The 23,454-nt window shown below is 39.7% G+C and overlaps 1 protein-coding gene across 1 annotated transcript in view; it reads left to right on the forward strand.

The window, feature by feature from the left end:
• Positions 1 to 23,454, forward strand: part of si:ch211-186j3.6 (neural-cadherin) — a 298,231-nt gene that overhangs the window by 127,135 nt on the left and 147,642 nt on the right. Inside the window, exons 8-13 of the mRNA XM_038700849.1 lie at positions 10,049 to 10,221; positions 12,856 to 13,024; positions 14,275 to 14,445; positions 15,036 to 15,208; positions 16,677 to 16,844; positions 19,769 to 20,018. Coding sequence (XP_038556777.1) covers positions 10,049 to 10,221; positions 12,856 to 13,024; positions 14,275 to 14,445; positions 15,036 to 15,208; positions 16,677 to 16,844; positions 19,769 to 20,018 — 1,104 coding nt within the window. The remainder of the gene's footprint in view (positions 1 to 10,048; positions 10,222 to 12,855; positions 13,025 to 14,274; positions 14,446 to 15,035; positions 15,209 to 16,676; positions 16,845 to 19,768; positions 20,019 to 23,454) is intronic.

Here is a 23,454-nt window from a genome sequence, read left to right on the forward strand (position 1 = left end):
ACTATGGGACAGCTTGGTTAGAGAGGGCCTGATTGAATAGATCAAGAACTGAAAAATAAACAAACTGATACAACTCCGTACACACATACACCTTGCATAGTGCAAGCATGTCACTTTTAAATGTATCTATTAAAATTTGCTCATATACATCCTGTTAATTACATACGCTGGTAAAAAAAAAATAAAAAATACTATAGTCCTATAAACCATTACATTTTTTTTATTATGTCATGACTTTTAGAAAATTCTAGAAATCATGGTCCATCCCTAATAGAGACAAGACTTTAATGAACCTTTAAATATTGGTACCTTAATATGTTTTCTGTTTCTCCACAGAGCCGCATGATACTGTATGCAAGACGATATATAATCATGGTTGCATCTGCCTATCTGGCTGTGTGCAGACACTTTTAAAAAGGCAATACTGGACAGAATAATTTCATCCTGCTTTGCTGTAGCTTTCTCTATTTATATACACTGTCTAAATGTAAAAGCTCTGCAGTTTGTCAAGTGTGCCATAGAGTGTGTGTAGTTTTATGTCCTTCACTATGTCCGCTTATGTGTTATATGTTCTATAGATGAGGATGCCTCAACAGCCTTCCTCTTACTGCACAACGCTTGTCATGGGGACGTTAGAATAATCAGCCAAAGTGTGAGGAGCGTGTCGTTGTAACTAAATATCATCTGAGGTTTATAGTCACACATCTCAACCTCCTCTGAGGCCGGAGTAGCAATGCCAGAAGCAGTGTGAAATAGGAAACTGCGTTAATGATGGTGTGTGTGTGTGTGTCCGCGTATGTGCGTAAATAGGGGGATGATGGCAATTTTATTGTGTGGTTAAACCCTTTGGTAAATTGCAACCCCCTCTGAATCTGCATATCGTATTGTAGGATAATATGATGACTTTTACAAATTTAATTACTCAAAACTTCAAGACACAATTTCCTCTGTTCATCAGCAATGACATTCACTGTCAGCTGATAGTGGCAGCCATGTCATCAAGCAGGGAGAAGACTAGCTTATAACTCGATTCCATCGGCTATCAGATGATGAGCGCAGGCTTGCTTTGCCATTTATATTGTTTGGCTCTCATTTGCATTTAGCATTGACCACATTTCTGCCAGTCATCAGTCATTAAAGGTTAACATTTTTTTTATAAGTTTGCTTTCTCAGACCGACTGAAGTTCAGTGTAAAGGCAAAGTTAAATGTCTATCTGGATTGTGGACATCCTCTGATTTGAATGCCAGATTTGTATTTATGACTCCATATGCATGCTGACATTGATCGATTCAGCCATTTATCAGTTAATTTGTAGAAAAACTATAATTGTTGCTTATCATTAGAGAATACATGTTTGTAAGAAAATACTGACTAGGGGTTTTTACAAATGATTATCTTCATTATGCATTAATCTTAGGGGTGTGCATCTTCACCGGTCTCACAATTCGATTCGATTACGATTATCAGGTCAACGATTCGATTCGATATCTTGATGCATCGCGATGCATCACCTCAATGGTGGGAATTTCTAGGCACCTCATTACAATTATGAGGCTACGATGCGACTGTAAAAGTGTGAGTGACAGCGGCTATAGAGAGACAGGTAGAACAGACCAAGCTGGAAACTCAGGTAAAACTGCAACAGTAATAGTTTTATCAACTGTAGGTTGAACTAATCCATGCTCTTTACATGATAACGTTACATTTACTGCATTTAGCCAACGTGCTACATCGTTAGCTCGCCTGCTGCTTTTCAGTAACGTTAACCATCTTTACTATCTGTGAATCTGTCACCGGAGGCTCAGCAATGTCAGCACAGCTACATGTACTGGATGATAATGAAACGGTTAGTGAGCTGGAATGGATATTATAATGAGATTGTGTCACACTTTATAACAGTTAGACCGCAGTAAGTAACTTTACTGTAACTAGTGATATAGGATGGCTCTTCCTCTGTGTTGTTGTGACCGTTTTGTTGCAGTGTTTTATGTTATGTGGGTCACGTTAGTTACAGCGACGGAGAGGTGGAGAAGCTGTGTACCTGAGTATTGGTAAAACCATACTAAACATAAACTGAACGTTACAAAGCAAACAGCGGCAAGTCCAAGCTACTGTAGCGTCAGCTGGCTGCTCCTGGCTGCATCACTATAGGCTAACGTTAGTAAACAAATCGCTCCACATTTGCTTTTTGCCGTTACATCCTTTCTTGCAGGCTAAATCAACAGTTGTACACAGGGTAGTAACATGGGTGGCTGGTAACGCTCATTTGTGCTGAGAAAAGAGGTGGATGCAAATCTCGGCAGGTAGCCTTCATCATCTGTTCTGCCAAATTATGCATTCACCTCTTAAAGGTCCTTTTCAGATCCTTTGCTCTACACAGTGATCAAACGGGGTTATCACCAGATATTTTTGCTGAATCTCAATTAATGCTACTTCTACTGAGTGTAATAAAATATTAACGACTCTAAACATTCATAAAATATACACTTTGAATCATTTATCACCATTGATGAACCCCACAAAGGATATTATAGCGTTTAAAAGCAGTATTTGGAGGTGCATGTACTGTAATTCTTGGCAGGCACGCAAAACTCCGCATAACACCGGATATTCCCATAACGTGCGGAGAGATAGCTGGTAGCAACTTGCCCGCTTGAAACACAATCCTGAGGACCTCTCTCCATTTTTCTAAGATCAATGGCCTTCAGGTTCATGTGACTGGTTTTGTTTCTGGTTTAGAACCTATACCTCTTGTTTATTACAGCCATGTGTAACGTCAACTACTGATGTAACAACACTTGCCGTAGCCTGGTGCCAAATTCTTTTTTTTTTCTTTGTTTTTTTGCGACATTTCAAAAATACGCTTAAAATTTGCGTGACAATTAGATGGAAACATGGCTTATGTGACAACTTGGTACTTTTAAAGCAAAGTATTTGTAACAATCAAAAAACAAGTACAACACTCCAGCCAAACTACGTTCACTCCATTTTAATATATCTGTTCCTTTTTGTGTCTCGTCTAGTGTAGTTACGTGTCTTGTAAGTTGATCATTGTAATCTTGTATTGAGAACCATGGGCCTTGAGAAACGGCATTTGGTTCATTGTGTACTCGATATGTGGATGAATGACAACAAAAAACTTGAACTAGCAGCCAAAAAATGTCCTGCAGCTTCCACACCACAGTCTGAAGAGGAGATGTCAGTTAGCGCTAACTGCCTTCACTTTTCCAGCAGTTGGAAAACGACAGACAGACTTTAATTAACACACACAGCGTGACCTACACTGTACATTTACAGCCAGACTGAAACGTATCACTCGTATTTTCCTCTGCTCCGCTGCTTTCACCTACTTGTCACCTGCTGCTGCCTGTCATGTATCTGTCCTCTGAAGAATGAGGAGAGGATGCTAGTTAAGCGCTGCCGTGCTGCACAGTGTGCAGGTTAAAATCATTAAAGTTAGTTGTGCATTGATTTTATTGATCATGTGAAAGTTTAGTAGCAGTAGTCGTTTATTCAACAGCTGTCTGTCAGGGAGAACCACATGGGTCCGGAGCTGCACTTCCGCATTTCCGAGTTCCGCCTTCTTCATTCCGACGTTATCAATCAACCTATAGATAATAGATTATTGACATTTGTGAATTTTTTATTTCATAATCATCCAAGTCTGCATCGCGATGCATCTAAAAATAAATTCTTTTCCACACCCCTAATTAATCTGTTTGTTTGTTTTTTTCAATTCTTTGTTGGTTTATATCTTGGCGCTCGCTCCATTGTTACCCAAAAATTATTAAAACCTCATCAGTGATGCATCAACATACAAATTGTTTATTTTGATTATGACCAAGAAAACATGTCTGTGAAGTGCTATATAAATGCAGCTCAATTACTATTCAAATGCCTGACCATCAAAATTTCACAAATGTAAAGAAACTACACATTTGTGAGCTGTTTTAAACCTTTATGTCTTCAGTAGGAAGATATGTGATTGTGTCTGAGGGGCAGATTTGGACTAGCCAAGTTGTAAGGTTGGAATTTAATGAAAATCCAGAATAAATGAGTGGAGAAACATATGAAATGCAGATGCTTCCATGCAACAGGGCTCACTGAATGGTTTAGCGAGTATGAAAATGATCTCCACCCAGTTTCACACCTATAAAAGACCAAGGTGTAAGACAATGCATAGCTTCTGAAAGAATGGTGTTCATCCCTCCAATAGAGGACTGTAGAACAGTGTGTGCTGCTGCGTCCTTCCTCTATGTCAGTATAACAGTACATGTCTTTATTAAGCACACCCTTAACAGTGATGGATTTACGGTAAATCAACTATCAACCAGTCATTTCCAGAAGTGCATACACACAGAAGGAAGTGAGCCTAACGCAGATGCACACAAAGGTACTACACAGTTTGTCTGCACCAAAGTGTGTGAGCCAAAAGTGTGACACCATAATCCTTATAATATGATCCAATATCTTGTTTCAAAGTGCCCAATATTTGGTCATTAAAGCTATTTTATGATTCTTATAATGGAAGGCGAACACATTGAATTCCACCCACCCTTTCCAAACCATCTCATTGTCTCTGCTGCTGCTGAAAATCATTTATTACCCCCCCCACCACCACCACCACCACTCATTCTAAATGTCCAACAATCATTCAAGCCTCCCTCTCCATGTTAATTTGCCAGTAACTCACCCCAGAATACAGTGTGTTTCCCTGAGATTTAAGGCACCCATTAAGATCCGAGCAGGCCGGTCAATATGATGATCACGCTCTTCCTATTAAAACCCATAAATACAGAAACACCCGGAGAAGGGAGGATGTATTTAGTGACAGCTAAGGGGAAATGCTAGCGCCAGTAAACAGGCTTCAATCAACTCCTTTTTTTCTCAGCTAAGTTTTATGGGTTTTCAGAAAAAAAGTATTTCCTTGAGAGGGAGGGAATAGGTGAGCTTGTTCTCAGTGAAGACTCCTAGATAACCGGTGATTGGGTAGCATTCGTCGTCCTGTTGTCTTCTTTTATTTCTATTGTTTAGTCTTTCCTCCTGAACTGCTCGCCTCCTATCTATTGTGTTTGGTCTGATGTGCTGACCTGTGTCTGATCCCAGCTTTATGTAACAAACCCACATTATTTTGCCCTGGTTCCCTCTGGCAAATTCATTCTTTTTCACCTTCACTATTCCATGTCCTGCTCTTTTTGTTAAAGCTCTCTTTTCCTTTTTTTGTCACGCTTTCCACAACCCCTTCTCCTCACTTCTCCCTTATTCTCTTGCAACTCCAGTCTGCAATTTCGTGGCACGATGCTGACTGGAGGAAGCAACTCCCTCTGCCCCTCTCCTCCTAACCCCGCCCCCGCCCCTCCACGCTTTGTTCTCCATCCACTGTGTTGTCTCTCACCCATCCCTTGCTACGTCCCTCTATTTCCTCCCTCCTGGCTGCCTTCATGTGAAGTGACGGCTGCTCACTGACCCCCGAAGAAACATCTTCTCCATCCCCAATAAGCAATGATATGTGCTGGCTCTGATAGCAGCAACACACACACACACACACACACACACGGTGTCAAACAAACTGTACTTATTTTATTGAATTATAAACATTCTCTTGGACATACACATAAAATTTGACTGCAGGCTGTTATACATAAGACACAAACTGTACATTCAGACACATGCCAGAGAGATGCAAGCTCACACACGTGCTGAATATAATACACACACTTATACTGTAAACAAGCATGCATATAACGCATTCATAGATGCACCCATAAAAATGAACAATCATCTGCGTGCATACACAGAATTACACACAGAACCAAACGTGTGTATGCATCTACACATATACAGGCCAACATACACCCAGAGACACACATAGAGAGACACACATGCACACACGGCCATAACCCATACTACAGGGACACATATCTCATAGATTAGAACAGACACTCGCTGTATGCTTTGTTCTTGGAGTGTCCTAAAATCTTTTCCATGTCCCATTTTCAACCACTTACCCAGCATGTGTTGCTCTCATCTAAGGCTTTTAGGCCCTATTAGATGTTTATGCCAACCAGAGGCAGAGTAAAGCAGGATCAGACTAGAGGGCGCCTCCGGAGCTCCCTGTATATGTGACATAGCGAGTAGGCCAGAGCCTCTCTCTTTGTCTCCCTGCTGCCTTTACTGAACTGTTCACATTTATTTGGCCTTCTGTCTCAATTCATTAAGCATGAGTGCACTCCCCGGCGCTGTTTGAGCAGCGAAGGGAGGAAGGAGAAAGAGAAGGGAGGGTTAGTGCTTTCACTCTTAATGCATCTTTGTTATTGTTATGGATATCTTGTTTTTTAATTCATTTTCATGATGCTAGGGGCAAAGAGTCCACCTTTCTCCTATTAGAAATAATAGCAGTAGTTGTATTTGGATTTCTGTCCACCCCTACTGCTGTACCTATTACATTCTGCTGCTACTACTACTATTACTGTGGCTACTTTACAACTGCAGTACCACTACTACTAGTGTAAAGGGTTTGTTTGACCAAATTACTATTATTACAGTTATTCAGTTATAAAACCTGTTTTCTCACTTACTGGAGATAAACCTCATAAACCTGCTAAACAGAATGTTAGCTAGCTAACTAACACTAGCACGGATTAAGTGTCCGTGATTATTAGCCAGGTCTACATGAAAGAAGAAGCGAGTGAATTACATACACAGACTTAGTAGTACTGAAGAGAGGGTACAGCAAGAGTCGTGGTTGAAATGGAAAGAAATGTGATGCAGTCTTGAGTGTACAGGTTATCAGTAGCTATACTGAATAGGCATACAGTTAAATATTGAATTTGGCCTGGTTCTTTACAATTTCTATGTGATGCGTTTCCATCATTGAGTGAACATTTGACCCTACAGTATATAGGCTTCTGCGAAACCTCCTCATACCTCTATGATATAGCCTATTTTATTAATATAAAGCTGATACATAATAGGGGTCATGCTCATGAAATTCATATTGAAGACAGTTCATGAAATACATACACAGTGTAATCTGAGAAACATATTAGAAGAAAGACCTGCTCTGTTTAAAGTTCACACATAATCTGAAAGCCATCTCATGTTGACACTGCTGTTCAATGTATTACTGTAGATATAGCACAGTAAGTGGTTAAATTATAGGTACAAATTATAGGGTACATTTTATAAATGGTGTATGTTGCATGGAAAAGGGGTTGGGAACCTCTGCAATTAACAACTAGTTAGGGCATCAATCTTCACGTTATATTTATATTATTATTATTACAAAGCAAGGCACTGTAATACTGTGTGTTTAATAATAACAGTAACAGTATCAGACTGGATGTCCACATAATTTAGTGAGTGAAATATTCCTTAAAGGAATTTATGAATCCCTATCTGTTTGTCATCCGCTTATCATAATTGCATGTTTACAAGGATCACAATTCCATTACACAAACATATTATAAGTAGTGAAAATATGCTATCCATAACTTTTTTTCCCCGGAGATAATAAGTAGGAAAGTTTTTTCCTTTCTTTTTTTTTCTTTGTGTGCTTCCCCCTGAGAATATCATGATAATAAAATGTAGGCACTCTAGAAGGAGATGTTAAGGAATTATGTCGCATGTGTCTTCAATATTAAAGGCATTTGTCTTTCACAGCAGGAAATGAGCCAACGGATGCAGAATGTTGTCAAAATTAGGACTAATAAAACTGAAAACAGCTTAAAACAGCATGCACGTGGTGGATTTGTGTTAAACCACAGAATCCCTTAACACAACATGTCCCTATGAAATAACATAACATTAAATTAGGTTATTATGCTCGTTAGTTATCTACATACAAGCTTTTGCAAAACATCCCCATGGTTTTCTCTGCATACAGAGTGCTGACTGCTGGTAATCTGGCCTGAAAAAAACTCACTACTATACTTTATTATACTCGGCATAAACCTTTTCAGCAGCTTTTGTTGAATATAAGTGTTTGTGTGCACCCATGTGTATTTTAGGTGTGTAGTGTGTGTGTGTGTGGGTTAGTGTATTTATGCATTTACATGTGTCTGACACAATGTATATGACACGCCTTTCTTGAGCCAATGCGTTCTCCACTTACACCTCTATGGCTGTAATTTGGAGTCATATTCCCCCTGTCTATTTTTTATTTCTTTTACTCACTCTTTCTCTCCCTCTGCCTCTCTCTCATATGCCTCCTTAACCACAGACAGCAGTGCTAGAGAACCAGTTATTGTCGCAAACACATCAAGTCAGACACCCCTCCATGCAATCCTCCATCTCTTGTGTAACACACACACACAAGCAAACAGAAGGGACTGTACATGTGCAGTACAGCATTAAGTTGAGTGGAACAGAAATGCTGCTCTTTGCTGTATTCTGTTTCTTTTATCATTAATTTCCAAATATTCATTTACAAATCACTTAATGTAAATGGTCCTTCCACATGTGCCATGCTGGTGCGTACCCACAAAAAATTGAAATCAAAATGATACATGGCCTTGCTGTAATCTTTGTCATCAGTTCCCCTGGTCTGGTAAACAGAGATAGAAAGATGAATAGTACACGCACACATACACATCTATGATAAGTGTAAATATAATTCCAATTCCAGGGTCTCTTGTGAAACAGCAATCAAATGAACACATGACAGGCATAGCACCTGCCCCTGCCTCTGAAGATAAGGAGAATGTAATGCGTGTGTCTGCACTTTTAGCCCACACACACACTAACAGAGCACCAAGGGGTGAAATGAATACAGAGTGGAGGAGTCATTCAAAGCAGAGAGTGGGATGCAGATGAGACGCCTACATTGGACTGAAAGAGAGACAGGATGAAATGGAATGCCAGACGATGGCACTAAAAGGGAATACCAATCAATTTAGCTATTCATATGTTGTGTAACCATAATTAATGAAGTCCCTCTCAGAGCTGAGAACTGAAATAACAAAGTCTGTCCACCAGAAATGTCTTTCTCACTTATAGCTTTTTTCTTCTTATTTCCGAAGGAAACTATTGTGCCCTTGCAACAGCGCAGAGTGTGAAGGAAAATGTGGGTTATTTTCAACCTGCTTCTCGCTTTTCTGTGGCATTGATTGTGTGGATTATTTTGTCAATTGACTTGATAGATTTCATACCTTCTAGCCACAGAGTCTCTCTCATTTTTGAAGTCTTATTATTTTATTCTTAAAATTCAGTAACAATGGCAACAATTTGTCTGTCCATGTGCACTGGAACAGCTACTAAGGTCTCATAACTACATTACAAACATTACAAACATTAGGGATCTTTGTTTATGTTATGAGTTTCTGAAAAGAAGTATAAAAGAATATTGGCCGATATATCGGAGTATCAGTCAATATATAATATCAATATAAAATCCTTAAATATCCAATATCTGCATCTGTCTTAAAAATCCCATATTGGTTGGGCTCTAGTTTGTGTCATCTTTGGGATTTTCAATTGTTAAGGCAAATTTGTTACCTTAAATTGCAGAAATATTAATGTGTTGCCATTATGTAACGACTGCAACTTCTTCATCTCAAACTTAAAGGGTGAACATAAAGATGAATTATTTACTGATGTCATATCTATGGGTGTCATTTACACTGGGGACACTGGGGACATGTCCCCACCACATTCTGAAATGGCTGGTTTTGTCCACATCACTTTCTGAAAGTATCTGTTAAAAATTTCTAAAAAATAGCTTGCACTAAGAAATGTAAAATAACAAATGAAAGGTTTATTTGCACTATAGGACAGCTTGCAATTCAAGTTAAATACAAAGTGTCACCTGCCAGCTGAATTTTTTGTTTCTCTTTATATAAATAAAGATCTGCTGTAAATTGGAGAAGACATTTTCTCCAGAATGCAGGAAATGAAGTGTTTAATATTGCAGTTTTAAAAATATTTCTTGTGTATCATCACATCCCCAATCTGAGCCCTTATGTCCCCACCACTTTTCAACACAAAGTAATGCCCTTGGTCATATCAGTACCAGCTGAGGGAGTGAGTTATCCGTATGTTTGGTTGCAGGTTTGATCCGTCTGCGCTCCAGCCCGCCCCCTCACCTCCAGGGTGTCGAATATGTCCTCAACGTTACAGCGACGGATGACAACGCCTCAGGCGGACCTCAGGCCTTGTCAGCCACAGCCCAAGTCCTAGTGGGGGTGGATGACGTGAATAATAACAAGCCTGTCTTTGAGAAGGTAAGATGAGCATTGGCGCACTCACATTATTAAACCTTGTGTTGGATAAACATCTGCTCTTCTGGTTTCCATGCAATGTTTTGCTCCTCTTTCTCATCTTCTTAATATATCTTGACTTCTCACTCTATCCTTTTGTTCACTTGTTCTTTTTCTGTCCCACGTAACTCCATCAGTCCTCTGTCTCCCTCTCTTTGTCTGTCTGTCTCAGCTATTTATTAGCCACTATCTTGCCTCTCTGGAGGAGCGATTAGCCGGCTTGACCCTTGTCTCTGCCTCTCTCATCTCTCGCCTACATCATCTTGGTCTTTTAATTAAAGCTTTGAGGAATGTGGCAGAAATCCCAACCCACCCTCTCTGGAAGTGCTACGTCTCCACCTGTTTTTTCCTACCCATGTCTCAGTTTTAAATGAGGTGACTTTCCAGCCCTCCAAGGGATCGTGAGCCAAGATTAGGAGCGGGGGCTTGCTGAGTAAACCTAACTAATACTCTCCTGGGGTAAAGTGAGTGCCAAGTGTTTCCCTTTTGGCTTCATCTCTTAGGAGAAAATAGCAGAGGGACATGCGACAAGATGAGAGAAAAGAGAGAAGAAAAGGATATCTGACACATGAGTTTCATGTGCTCTGTATGCTCAATTGTCTCTCTCAGGAATCTCCTGCTGGCATCATACTCCAAGTCTATGATTCATTCTTTTCTCTCTCTGTTGGCAGGAATCTGATTGTAATGGACAATCAAACCCCCAACCTCCTTGCCTCTTCTGAGTCAAAGAGAATATTAAAAAAAAATGAAACAACAAAACACAAATCAACAAAACATAATCACAGACTTGTATTTGTGTGTCTTTGGTCAGAGGTGGACTTTCCTCTGTCGCTGGCAGCCAGCAGCAGCGCACTGAACGTGCTATAGCCTCTCTGGAACTCAGGGCTGTGGACCAAGAGACACACACAAAGAGAAGTATAGATACAGAGAGGCAAGATCTCTCAGATCTAGCCAGATCCTGCATTTCCTTGTGGTATGAATATAAGAATAAAGGCACAAACACACACAGGCATATACTACATTTATTTATTAACCTTTATTCCTTTTACCCGCTCTCATACACGTTTCTTCAATTTTTATAACATGTGTTGGAAAATGAGGGCAGAAACATAGAATAATGCATCTCTCACTACATGCCTGACTAAACTGTTAAAAAAAACTAAATACAAAGGAACATGAACAAAAATAACCATTCAACAAACCTGCTGTGGTGTGTGTACTGAATTCACCACTTGGGGTCTCTTCCCACTTTCCACACCTCAATTTGTTCCTTTCAAATTAAAGGTAAAAAGAAAAAGTTAGATTGATTCATCCCTGAATGGTTCCACTCCAAATTCCTTCTCTTCTCATCCTTTCTAGGGGTGAACCCAATCACCCCGTGAAGGAAAGAATAGAGGACAGAGGAGAATATATAGGAAGAAGGAGAAGAGGCAGGAAGTGAGAGAACATGTTAAAGATAAAAAAAGATATTTTTAAAAAGTTTATTCATTTCATTAATGAAATGTCAAAGGAAGACATCAGCCAGCAGTACTGGGGGATTCCTTCCTCTCCACTGTGTCTGCAGCACATCAGCATCAACGCTCCACTGAGACAGGAAAAAAAAAGAAATAGAGCTGATGGAGACAGTGTAAAAGAGAGAAAGATGAAAGACCAGAGAGAGAAAAAATGGGGTAGGGAGAGTGAGTGAAACCCAGACAGCCTTTAAATGAGGATAATAAAGCTCTTTCTGTTTTCTGACAAGTTCAGTGACTGCCAAAATCTTTGAGAACTCAAACACAGAGCTGCTACCTTGCATCATACCAGGACGAATTTATCTCTTAATGGAGGCACAGGCATTAAGTGCATGCTGTGCAGGCACAACTCTTATACGTGTAAATCATTACATGCATTAAATCATTTTTTGTCTTATGTCGTGTAATTTTGTCAAATATCCATTAACCACCACCGTCTACAAAAATGGTGTTGTCACTAACATTTATTAAACTCCTATTGTAATTACATCAGTGGTTTATAGTGTGGTAAAATATTCTGTCATCAAAAATCTGTCTGGACAGAAATACACATCATATTATTTTCTCATTCAAAATTAACCTTCTTGAATACAGCTGCAGCTATTTTCTGGTACACTGTTGAAGGCTCTCTGTGAAGTGTTGCCCCATTTCCAAAACAAAATACATGTTATGGACAGCATTAAACACTGGGTGCCAAAAGTTCAGCAGATTTCATGTTTACCAAAGCACAGGAGCCACGAAGAGCACATCACCAAGCACTTATTGAGCACCTTTGCCCACTGGTTGCTGGGATAGGCCCCAAGACCCCTGAACCCCCTACCACTATCTACCTTACACAGGAAAAGGCACGGGGCCAGGCTTCCTACTTTCTTTCTTTATTCACTCATTATTTTGGAGCCACGTTACACATTTTATCCCACCTGTAAATAATCTTTAATCTGTCCTTTCAAAACATTCCACCTCCCACTCACTCTTGCTTAAAGTTTCGATAGAATGGAGAATCGATCTTATTTTCTCCGTACTTGCATTGTAGTGATCTTTGCTTCCTCCCACCTGTCCTCTCCGCCCCCTGTCTCATTCTCCTCAGTGTCAGCAGTACCGAGAGAGCACGTCAGTCCTGGAGAACCAGCCAGCGGGGACGTTTGTTCTGCAGGTTCATGCTGTGGATGCTGACGAGGGCTCCAATGGCAGGGTTACATACGGCTTCATGCACAAAGACTCCACTGTGCCCGCATTCAGTATACACCCAGACACTGGTACTAAAACACACATACTCACTTTCACTTACACAGACATACCCATGCAGATACTTTTTCCAGTGTTGATTCTTATACAGGCTTAATTCCTTTATTCCAAAACATTTATAAGTCTACAATTTAAAGCTAAGATATTACAGATCATTTTTAATACCAGACTGAATGAAATTTTGCGGCTAAAATAAAGCCGTGGAATTGGGTCCACTTCAATGTTTTTCAAGCATACCTCAGCCTAATTGTACAGCCATTGTATTCTCTCAATTAAGAAATTGCAACAAAAGAAAAAATCAAGGAGCCTTTTCATTTGAAAGCTTGTGTTCATAAAACGTGTTGTTCAAAAGGCATTAATTGAACAATATTTACAAAATGAAAAAGTTAAAGTGGACCTCTGGAAGTTCAGGGCTGAAACTTTTTTTCTCTTTAAACATTCCTAGCATTTGGCATCCATGCAATCTTTTTTACTTTTGTTAAAAAAAAACAGTCAATAACTTTTAACTTACTAATACATACTGGAAAACAAATTGTATTTTTGACTTGTGTTTTTTTGCAATTTCTAAAGAGAAGTTTTACTCAAGAAGTAAAAATAATTCAGTGAATCCATCTAAATCATCAAATCATAAACTTATGCTGTGCCCCAAATCTATACTACTAACTATTCAGTATGTACTATATATTGTTCCTTATATCCTACTGTTTTTGTGGTTGGTATACAAGAAATCAACATACTTAACTATTTAACACTGACAGGAAATATATAATATTTGTGCTTTCAGATGTCAATCAAATTGTGGTTCAAAACCTGTTTGATATGTAAAAATTTATTGCCAACAACAATCCCAAGAACAAAAACCACAGCAGAGAACCTCTGCCTTTTTAACTTTATTGTGTTGCATTTGCATGTGAACATGTAGTAAAGTAACTTGGTCATGTTGAAGGTCAAGATGTAGTGCCAAAAAAATAAAGACTAACGATTGCCAAACAACATGTGTTTACTTTACAAGCAACAATACTTTTAGTGGAGCAGGAAATATTGTAAATGTCATCATTAAAATAATTTCTGAAACAAATATTAAATATAACTACTTTTGAAAAACTCACTTCATTTCCCATTCTGCTTTCCATCTGCTCTAATGTTTTTAGTCTTGTAGCAGGAGTCAAACAGAGGAAATAATTTTGGTGTTAAATTGAAAATGCTCTGGGGAGACAAGACCAAGCAACCAATCACCTCCTTGTTATCTCTGTGTCTCTAGGAGTAATTGTGACAGCCAGGAAATTTGACCGCGAACGCCAACGGGAGTATGCGGTGACAGTGACTGCCACTGACCAAGCAGCTGACCCACTCATTGGCATTTGTCAGCTCAACATCCTTATCCTGGACCAGAATGACAACAGTCCAAAGTTTGAGAACATCCGATATGAGTGTAAGTAGATATTAGTGTAAATCAAGTCTCAAGTATGGCGACTAAGAGAGCTTTACCCCACTGCAACTTACAGTAAAAAACAAAACAGATGAAAACAGACTAAAAACAAGCAAATGAAGAAAACATCTTCACTATTCCTTTGACAACTGATGAACATGGAAATGAGCTAACAATGTTTATTTTTTGTAATGTTGTGATGGCATTTATCCAGTATAACGTTAGACATTTACTTAATGAACTGTGTTCATCAGTTTTTAGTTTCCCCTGGAAATCTCAAGTTCCATCTTGTTCTGCGTGACTTGAAGTGTTTCATTTTCTTATGTTTCCAGTATTTGCCATGTGTTTCTTTATGCTGCATATGTGTTGTCAAATGGTGAATTTGTTTCTTAATTAGCTTGTGTTTTATTTGTTTGCCACATTTTTTTCTAAATCTGACAAGTGTTGTTAGAGTTGTGATTTATTCTTAATTTGCTTGTTTTTTAAGTCTCACTGAACTTACTCTTCCACTGTACTGATAGAGTATAAAAGACTGCAAATTAGGGCTTCACAGATCCATTCAGGCATAAGGCACTCTTCTTCTTATCCCACAGACTTCCTCCGTGAGGATACGATGGTCGGGACTAGTTTCTTGCGGGTGGCAGCTCATGACGATGACTTTGGCACCAATGCAGCCATCACATACTCTATGTCCAGTGAACAGCCGGGGTACCTCAGGGTCAACCCCCTGACAGGCTGGGTGTATGTAAACCAGCCAATTTCTCAGGTACACACATACTGTATACAAACAGATAATACCAACTCAATGCTATTTAAAACGCTTACATTATACAGTTTTCTATGTTTGTAGGTATTTTCAGTATGGGAGATACATTATGTATAGCAACTTTGCAAATAACCTATGTAATCCTCTCTTTCTTTATAAAGATGATTGAATTGCCTTAAGGCTAATCATGCTTATTGGGCCACTCTAACAGCACAAAAGCAATTGAAGGAAGTGTGTCATTTCATAATTTCACTTAAGAACTCATGATATGCTAGCTTCAGATTAAAACTAAAATAACATGATACTTCTCCAAGTACATGGCCAGAAAAGCAAGTATATATGCATTCAAGCACTTTATTGCTTATAGTGAGGGGAAGAAGTCCAGTGGCCAGTAGCAGACAGGCAGCCTGAATATGTGATAATGTCTTCACTGGAGTCTTTATTTTGGCATCAGGAGAAATAACATTGCCAATATTTTCCTCACTTCACTGCCTCTAACCCCTTGCTTCACTACCAGAAAGAAAAACAATCTTGGTGGGAACATGAACTAGCAATAAAGGAAACTGCCACGTAGTGTGTGCAAAACAAGTCTGTGCCTCAGATGAGTGCCACAATTATAAAAGCCCAAAAAGCAACAACTCACCATCTTCCAGTGCCAAGTGGAATGAATGTCTCTATCCTCAGCACCTTGCATCGCACACAAACGCTTGGCACCATGCCACTATTTTTGCCGGGGAGAATCGCTCACTAGAACATATCCATGTGTGAAGATACAAAACTTTTCCACTAATGAGTACAACTGCATAAAGAAGAATACACAAGCAGGCACTGCCTACACATTTATTTCAGCCTTTGCCAATGTGACAATCTCAGTTGTCTTAATTACTAAAAGCAAATATTGAATTTTAAAACTGCATAACTACAAGCACTTTAAGTGGAAAACTGGAACTATGAAAAACAATTATTGCACTCATGAATTTGAAAACATCTTTAATAGCAGAATGTGTGCATCACATGGTCCATGAAAGGCCATGAACAAAACTGAAACAAGTGACCTTTTGTTCTCCATGTTATCATATGTTCTCCAACATATGCCAACAAACCCTTGGTGGGAGTACAAGCTCTTGGTAAAGTTATTTTATTTAGTTACTAAAACAGATCATTTCCCCTAATCGCAGTGGCTAAAGTTAATTGCTCTTGTAATGGTTAGAAAACTCTACTGCTCCACAGTGGGCTATATCCTTTACAATACAATACATTTATCTTTAAGTATGTTTGTCTTTACCCAAATGCAGCCTATAGTCAATTTCTTCCTCCATCAAAGTGTGCAAAATGGATGGCTTCCTGAAATGATCTAGAGTCACAATGTTTATCACTCTTTAAAGAAGCCATAATCATCACTGTGTCACACTAATCTTCTCTTCCCTTCTTTTCTCTGCTCTTCATCGGCGTGGACTTTATGCCACAGAGGACATACATCACCAGGGAAATTGTGGCTACAGACGGAGGGAACAGGAGCAGTTCAGTGGAGCTTACCGTCACCATCACCAATGTGAAGAACCAGCCTCCACAGTGGGAGAAAGACAGCTACAACGTGGTCATACCAGAAAACACTGTCCGAGACACACCCATCGTGGTACATTAGGGTGGGGGGTGGCAGTTGGCACACATAGGAGGCAGAGCGATGCACTAACACAAGGGTGTATTTCAAACACAGAAGATCAGTATATGTATTAAACACAATAAAAATAGAATAAAAATAGAATAAAATAAAATAAAAACAAATAAACACAGTAATAGTAATAAACAAGAAGTACAGTTATATTGCAGTTACAGTGTAGTAATAAGTTGTTCCAAAGTAGATCAATGACTCAGTCAAAGGCACAGGAAAATGGCTTTCATATTCATACAGTATGTTGTATGTGCAAATTTACACATACATATAACATGACATATAAATAGGCATAAGAATGAGGTGATTTGGTATTGTAGTGGCAGCCAGCAGCAGTTCTCTCTGTTTATTTCTGCTCTTTTCGTAAATTAGGTGTGGTTACAGTTAATTAGTTAGTTAGTTTATTTTAATTAGTTAGTCCAAAGATGAGGTGGAGAGTTTTCACTGTGTTCTTTGTTGTCGGGACTCCTCGTGCAACATCACAGTGTCAATGGGGCCATTGTTTACACAAGGGGTCTGTTGTTGTTGTTGTTGCTTTGACTCAGCGTGTTGGCAATCCCCAAAGAATTGAGAATGTGTAGGGGTTGTAGGGCAGGAGAACACCTTGCGAAGAAAAGGACATGTAAGCCGGGTCTGCCTTTGATTATAAGGGGAAACTAGCTAGCACCCTTGGTGAGGAGCCAGAGAGAATATTATGAGAGCAGGGTGTTGTATTACATGGACACATGACAACATAAAGACGTCCTGGATTCCAACGTGTCTGTAGACAGCTTTCAGGCTGTGTGGGCTTTCAGGAATTGCTGGGAGAACGGCAGGATTTTCAGTTCTCATCAACGACAAATGCGGTCCTGATTGTGAAAGAGTATGTGTGTGGCTTGGACGTTGAACTGCTTGCCATGAGCCTCTGTCCATATTAATTGCAGGTTTTTCCATGCCACCGTCCTGGTTGTTATAATGAAACTGCGGATTGTATAACAGCGTACATCAACTTCTGTGTGGATAACAGTAAGATGCATTCCAACACTGATTGGGGGCTGACCCTGAGCCACCAGAGACATCAAGGTCCTCTTGAATGAGAAGAAGAGGGCCTTCAGAAATGCGGACAGGGAGGAGGTGTTCAGAGAGAACTCAACAAAAAGTCAATGTGAACAAGGTGAAGGATGTGTGGAGAGGCTTGGGTGGTATTGTTGGTTGCAAGCAGACTGGTAGCCAGGTAATGGGGGGGGGGGACTCGGCCAATGAGCTTTAGCTAGAGCATTTGAAGTGTGTGCCTCCCAGCTGTGTGGAGTCTGGAGAGGGTCCCTTTGCTGTTGAAGCCATCCTGCCTGGTTCATGTACCTCAGAAGGTGCCCTGGAGGCCCTGTGGCAATGCTTTTCCTGACTTGGCCCTTGTTAAATGATCACTGGAGTATGCCTACTAACTAAAGGAGTGGGAGGACGATGCCATCATCTTACTGCTTTACTGTGCCTATGCTCACCTGAATTAGCTGGGTAGCACTTTGAGAGCCAGGGAGTACACCTGGACTACAAGCTGGACTGGACACCCCCAGAGGTGACTCTACTTTCTGTGGAGGCTCTGGTCATTCAATGTCTGCAGTACCATGCTGAGGATGTTCTACCAGTCGGTGGCAGCCAGTGCTATTTTCTTTGCTGTCATGTGCTGGGCCAGCAGCGGGATGGTCGACAGCCAACAGAATCAACAAGGTCATCAAGGTAGACTGGGGGTGGAGTTTGATTATGTGGTGGTGGTTTCAGAGAGGGGGATTCTGCGAACTGCACAAATTGTCCATCATGGACAATGATTCTGACCCTCTCCATGATGTGCTGGTCATTCACAGGAGCGCCTTCAGCAGCAGACTGTTACCACTGCAACACACCACAGAAGGCCACAGGAAATAATTTCTTCATGTGGCAATCAAACTTTACAACTCATTTACCTCATGCAGCGATATGGACAGCAGAGGCATGGGGTGCTGACGTGGCTCCTCCCTCCATTTTAGCTCTGTTCTGTTCTGCTCTGTTCGTCTAATCTCTCTCTTTCTCTCTGGATTACTGTCTCGCTATGGATTAGAATCATTACAACTCCCTGACTAATTTGCAATAATGGGACATTAATGTACGCTATCATGGACATGATCATGAACATTCCGAACTATAGACACTTCAGATTTGATATTGTACATACATAGCTATATTCCACTTATCATGCATATCCCAACCCACCATGAATGATGTGTGAGCAGGTGAAGATCTAGATACTCTTAGAGTGGGGGAGAAAGAGAGAGAGAGAGAGAGAGCATGGTCCCTACAGTGCAAAGTATTAATCGAGATGGTAATTCAGTGTTGATATGACCGTTATGCAAAGATGCAATGACTCTCAGCGGTATGTAATAGCTCTACCATGGAAATGTGAGGTTTTTATGGCCTAAATCAGCACATACTGTAGTCAGGCATGTTTTCAAACTCTGCATGCCTGATAGGGTGTCTCATTATTGTTGCTTCTATGCTTTGCAGGTTGAATAGATACCGCAAGGTCACACATAGGCAAACCGCATCACGTCCAAGATGGCATTTTTGACTTTAATTGGGGTGTATATGACATCAACTATGAGTAGCCTTTCCTTAATTAGTTTATGGAGAATGCAGAGTGAAGAGTGCATTCTCTTTGATCCCACATGATATTAGGTTGTTGTCTAGTCTATCAATTTGAGACTATACTGCACTAATATTTTAGTGTCCATTACTGTGAGTGGTGTTTACAATAGGTTTTCACTGGGACCAGTGCTTGCTATTGACCATTTCACTAAGGCCCTACAGCAGGCTAAAATGAGTGAGGTATCCTATTAAATTGAAATCTTACCTTCAATTCTCTGACTTGTTCCAAACAGACTATCAAAGCCACCTCCCCTCTTGGGGATCCCAGGGTAACTTACAACTTGGAGGACGGCATGGTCCCAGAGACCAACATGCCAGTTCGCTTCTATTTGACCCCCAACCGAGAGGATGGTTCAGCCTCCATCCTTGTGGCAGAGCCCCTGGACTACGAGACCACCAGGAACTTCATTCTGCGTGTTCGAGCTCAGAATGTTGCAGCTGTACCATTGGCGGCCTTCACCACAGTCTATGTCAATGTCACAGGTGAGCCTTTTTGAAATTGCTTAAATTTGTTTTAGCGATCCATAAATGTACGTTTTTTTCGAAGTACGTTTTCATTCCTCCACTACACATAGTCTCTTTATTACTCAATACCGTTGTTTTTTGTGTATATACTTTTGCATTCCAACTCAGTCATTCAATTATTATATTACAGTTCCATGATAACATTAGACATATTATTATTTCTTAATAGGCACAGTTATTTAATTAATAAATGTAACAAACGCATCCTCAGATTAAAGGTCCATTCTGAAGCAACAGAATACTGTAATCAAGAGGTTGTAGTCGATTTCTTCCCGTAAATGTAGAGCATAAGCGAAAAAGGGTTGTGTAATAAAAGTCATTGCAGCAGACTGACCAGCAGTATGACTATTTAAGGTTGCAGAAACAGAAGGCAGATTGGGTGTTTGATTTTTAATTTTTTGATGGCTGAGCTTGAAGGTAATGGAAGAACAGAGAAGACTTTACGTGATTAATTTGCAAGATGGGCTTTTTAGAACGTAAATAACAAAAAAGAAATAGAGCAGAATCAGGCTCAATACCTATTCAAAGACTGAATGGCTTCAGGACCCACTTAAGGTCTAATAGCTCATATAGTACATAAGTGAAATCCCAGAACATGTTAACTGATACACATTATCAATTTTCAGTAAAATCAATGAATGTGTTTTGATTCACATGAGTCAAAGAGTGCAACATTAATAGTCAACCCCATTGGCCCACCTCCTCCCAAGGAACCCCAGGTGTCAACAGCAACTCTTTGTTATCGCTTTGGCTAATAATATAATACAGCCTGGTATGGTAACCTGACAGTACAGTCCAAATCACAGATCACCCATCAGGTACAGACACCTCAATCAAGATTATGGGGGTCAAAAACCATTTGTACCTCCAGACAATCTATGAGCAGTTGGTTATCAGACAGGCACAAAAAAATACACGTGACCCACAAACTTCACCCAGAATTTCAGATTTTAGCCGCTGGAAGAAGATTCAGGGTTCCCAAGTGCAAGCAATTGATATAAACATTAATTGTGCCTATGTCCATTAAGCTTATCAAAACTAGCATGTTATGGAGATGTTGGCAATAAGTAAGCTATTAGGAGTGTAAAACATGTTAGTTGTACAATATGTAGGCTATTAAGTGGTGCAATATCAAGGCTCTTTGGGTTGTGCCATCAAAAGCAGTCATTGTGAGAAGGTGTAAATGTGTGTTTATATAGGTACCTGTCTTATGGATATGAGAGCATGTGTTGTGTTGCATTAGAGTATGTGCTGAGAGATGTCTATTTAATTGTAATTTTAGTGTTGTTTGGTGAAGCTGCAGAACAGAGTCCAAAACAATTATCCCTTCGGTGACAATAAAGTATATCTTGTCTAACTTATGTTATCTATCTAAGATCAGTTTTTCTATCATTCTCTGTCATGTTTATCATTGTGTTATGGTGCTTCTAAGTTTGACTACTTTAGTCTGGTGTCACTCTCTTTCAGTTAATGCTCAGCCCCTGGTAACTTGATTTAAGTCGCCATCATGTCTGCTAAATATGGGAGTGTTTGCTTGCTCCTGACCTTGCTCCTCAAAATAACTCTGCTTTCCCCACATACCCCAGACTCCCCTGCATTGAATCGTTTTGCAACACACACACACACACACACACACACACACACACACACACACACACACATACACTCGCATGCATACCCCATTCCATCAAATTGGTCTTAATCCAGTGAGAAATAATTAATTCACACTGACCCTCTCCCTTCTCTTGCCTCTCTGTCCCTCTCCTAACTTCTCCTCTTTTAGCTTGCCTCTCCTCTAGCTTATCTGTCTTAATAAGAAAGCTCTTTGACTCCTCCAGAGGCAGTGCGGCTGAGGGAGGGAGGTCTGTAATGGATTTAAGGCCCCATTTTTAATTCATAGATTAAGACATTTACTCAGAAGAAAGGGTATGAGGAAATAGCACATGGAGCAGCATTAGATTTAATGTGTTGCTCTATTCAAGTCATTTCTGTAATGGTTTTGGCCTTATATCAACTATGTTAAAATTTGGCTTCTGCTATTCAGGCAGACTAGAGTTCATCTCTCTCTGTATTGTATTAAAAGAAATCAAAGGGCTGTGTTGGTGGAGGTTTGTTGCTTCAGGTACCAGTGAGACATTTTATTCAGGGAGTTTGATTTGATTGGACAATGCAGTTCCTTGCTAGATGATGCGTGAGTTCTGGTAAAAGTTGTTGTTACTTATTTTAAAGTTATTGTAGTGTTTTAGTTTAGTTTAGATTAGGTTAGTTCACATTTTTGCAGAAATTTAATTAAGTAGTAGTAACCTTTTATTCATGTAGGATCAACCCAGTCTCACTCCCAAGTCATTAAATGTTTTTATTTAGGCAAATGAGGTAAATTGACAATAACGTTAGTTAACTTAAGTCTTAATTGACATACATAGCTATTTTAACCCAAACCATGATCTTTTCCTAACCTTAACCAAGTAGTTTTGTTGCCTAAACCCAACCAAGTACTTTCTGTGCCTAAACCTAACGAAACTGCAACGTTTCACGACTTTAATTATGCGCGTTTCAACATGGCAATGTATCGAAACGTTACGTTTTATCTTGAAAGTGTAACCGGATATTGCATATTTATTGTTGCTAAGCGTTGCTAATTTGACTGTGGATCCCTAAACGTCAATAATTGATGCAAAAGGGCTACCCAGGTCTTTAAAAAGCGACGACAAAGGGCCTTGGCCATGCGTCAGACATTTGATGAGTAGGGAGTGAGACTGTGTTGGTAGGAATTGAGAGTTACAAATTCATTGCAGTTCAACATACAAGTAGGTAAAAATTTGAATAATTAATTAAATTAATTGAAGACAAAATAAAATAAAGTTAGAAATTACAATTAGAAGTTGTTAAAGCGTTCTGTCTGCACATTTAAAGAGTTGGGTTACAGATTATGGAGTTAAAAGCTCAAAAATGTACAAGGAATCCAAATTATAAAGGGCTTCATATGTAATTAAAATGATCTTAAATTGAATTATAAAATGCAATGCAAGTCAATGCAGTGCAGGTCCTGGAGAAATGTTGCCCAGGAACCATGCTGTTGCATTCTGGTCTAAATGCAGGCATGCTTTTGCAGAACCATTTAGAAGTGAAAAATGAGCCGTAATAATCTACAGTTTAGTTTTCTCCCAGGCAATGCCAATCTAATTTTAGCAATATTTCTTAGATTCAGAAAGTAAGAAATAGTCATGGACCAAAGCAGAACAGATAGGCAGTGATCAGAAGACAGCAGGCAGTAACTCCTAAAACGTCCTTTTAAAAAAAAGTATTTTTGGCAATGGAACATTCAGATTAAAGGAGGACAGATGGATGTGAGGCACACTGTCAAGTAATTCATTTTATGAAATGGGGGTAAACT

The sequence above is a fragment of the Micropterus salmoides genome, unplaced genomic scaffold (assembly GCF_014851395.1).
Source record: "Micropterus salmoides isolate LMB-PRFRI ecotype aquatic unplaced genomic scaffold, ASM1485139v1 Ms_hic_scaffold_6, whole genome shotgun sequence".
Lineage (NCBI taxonomy): Eukaryota > Metazoa > Chordata > Actinopteri > Centrarchiformes > Centrarchidae > Micropterus > Micropterus salmoides.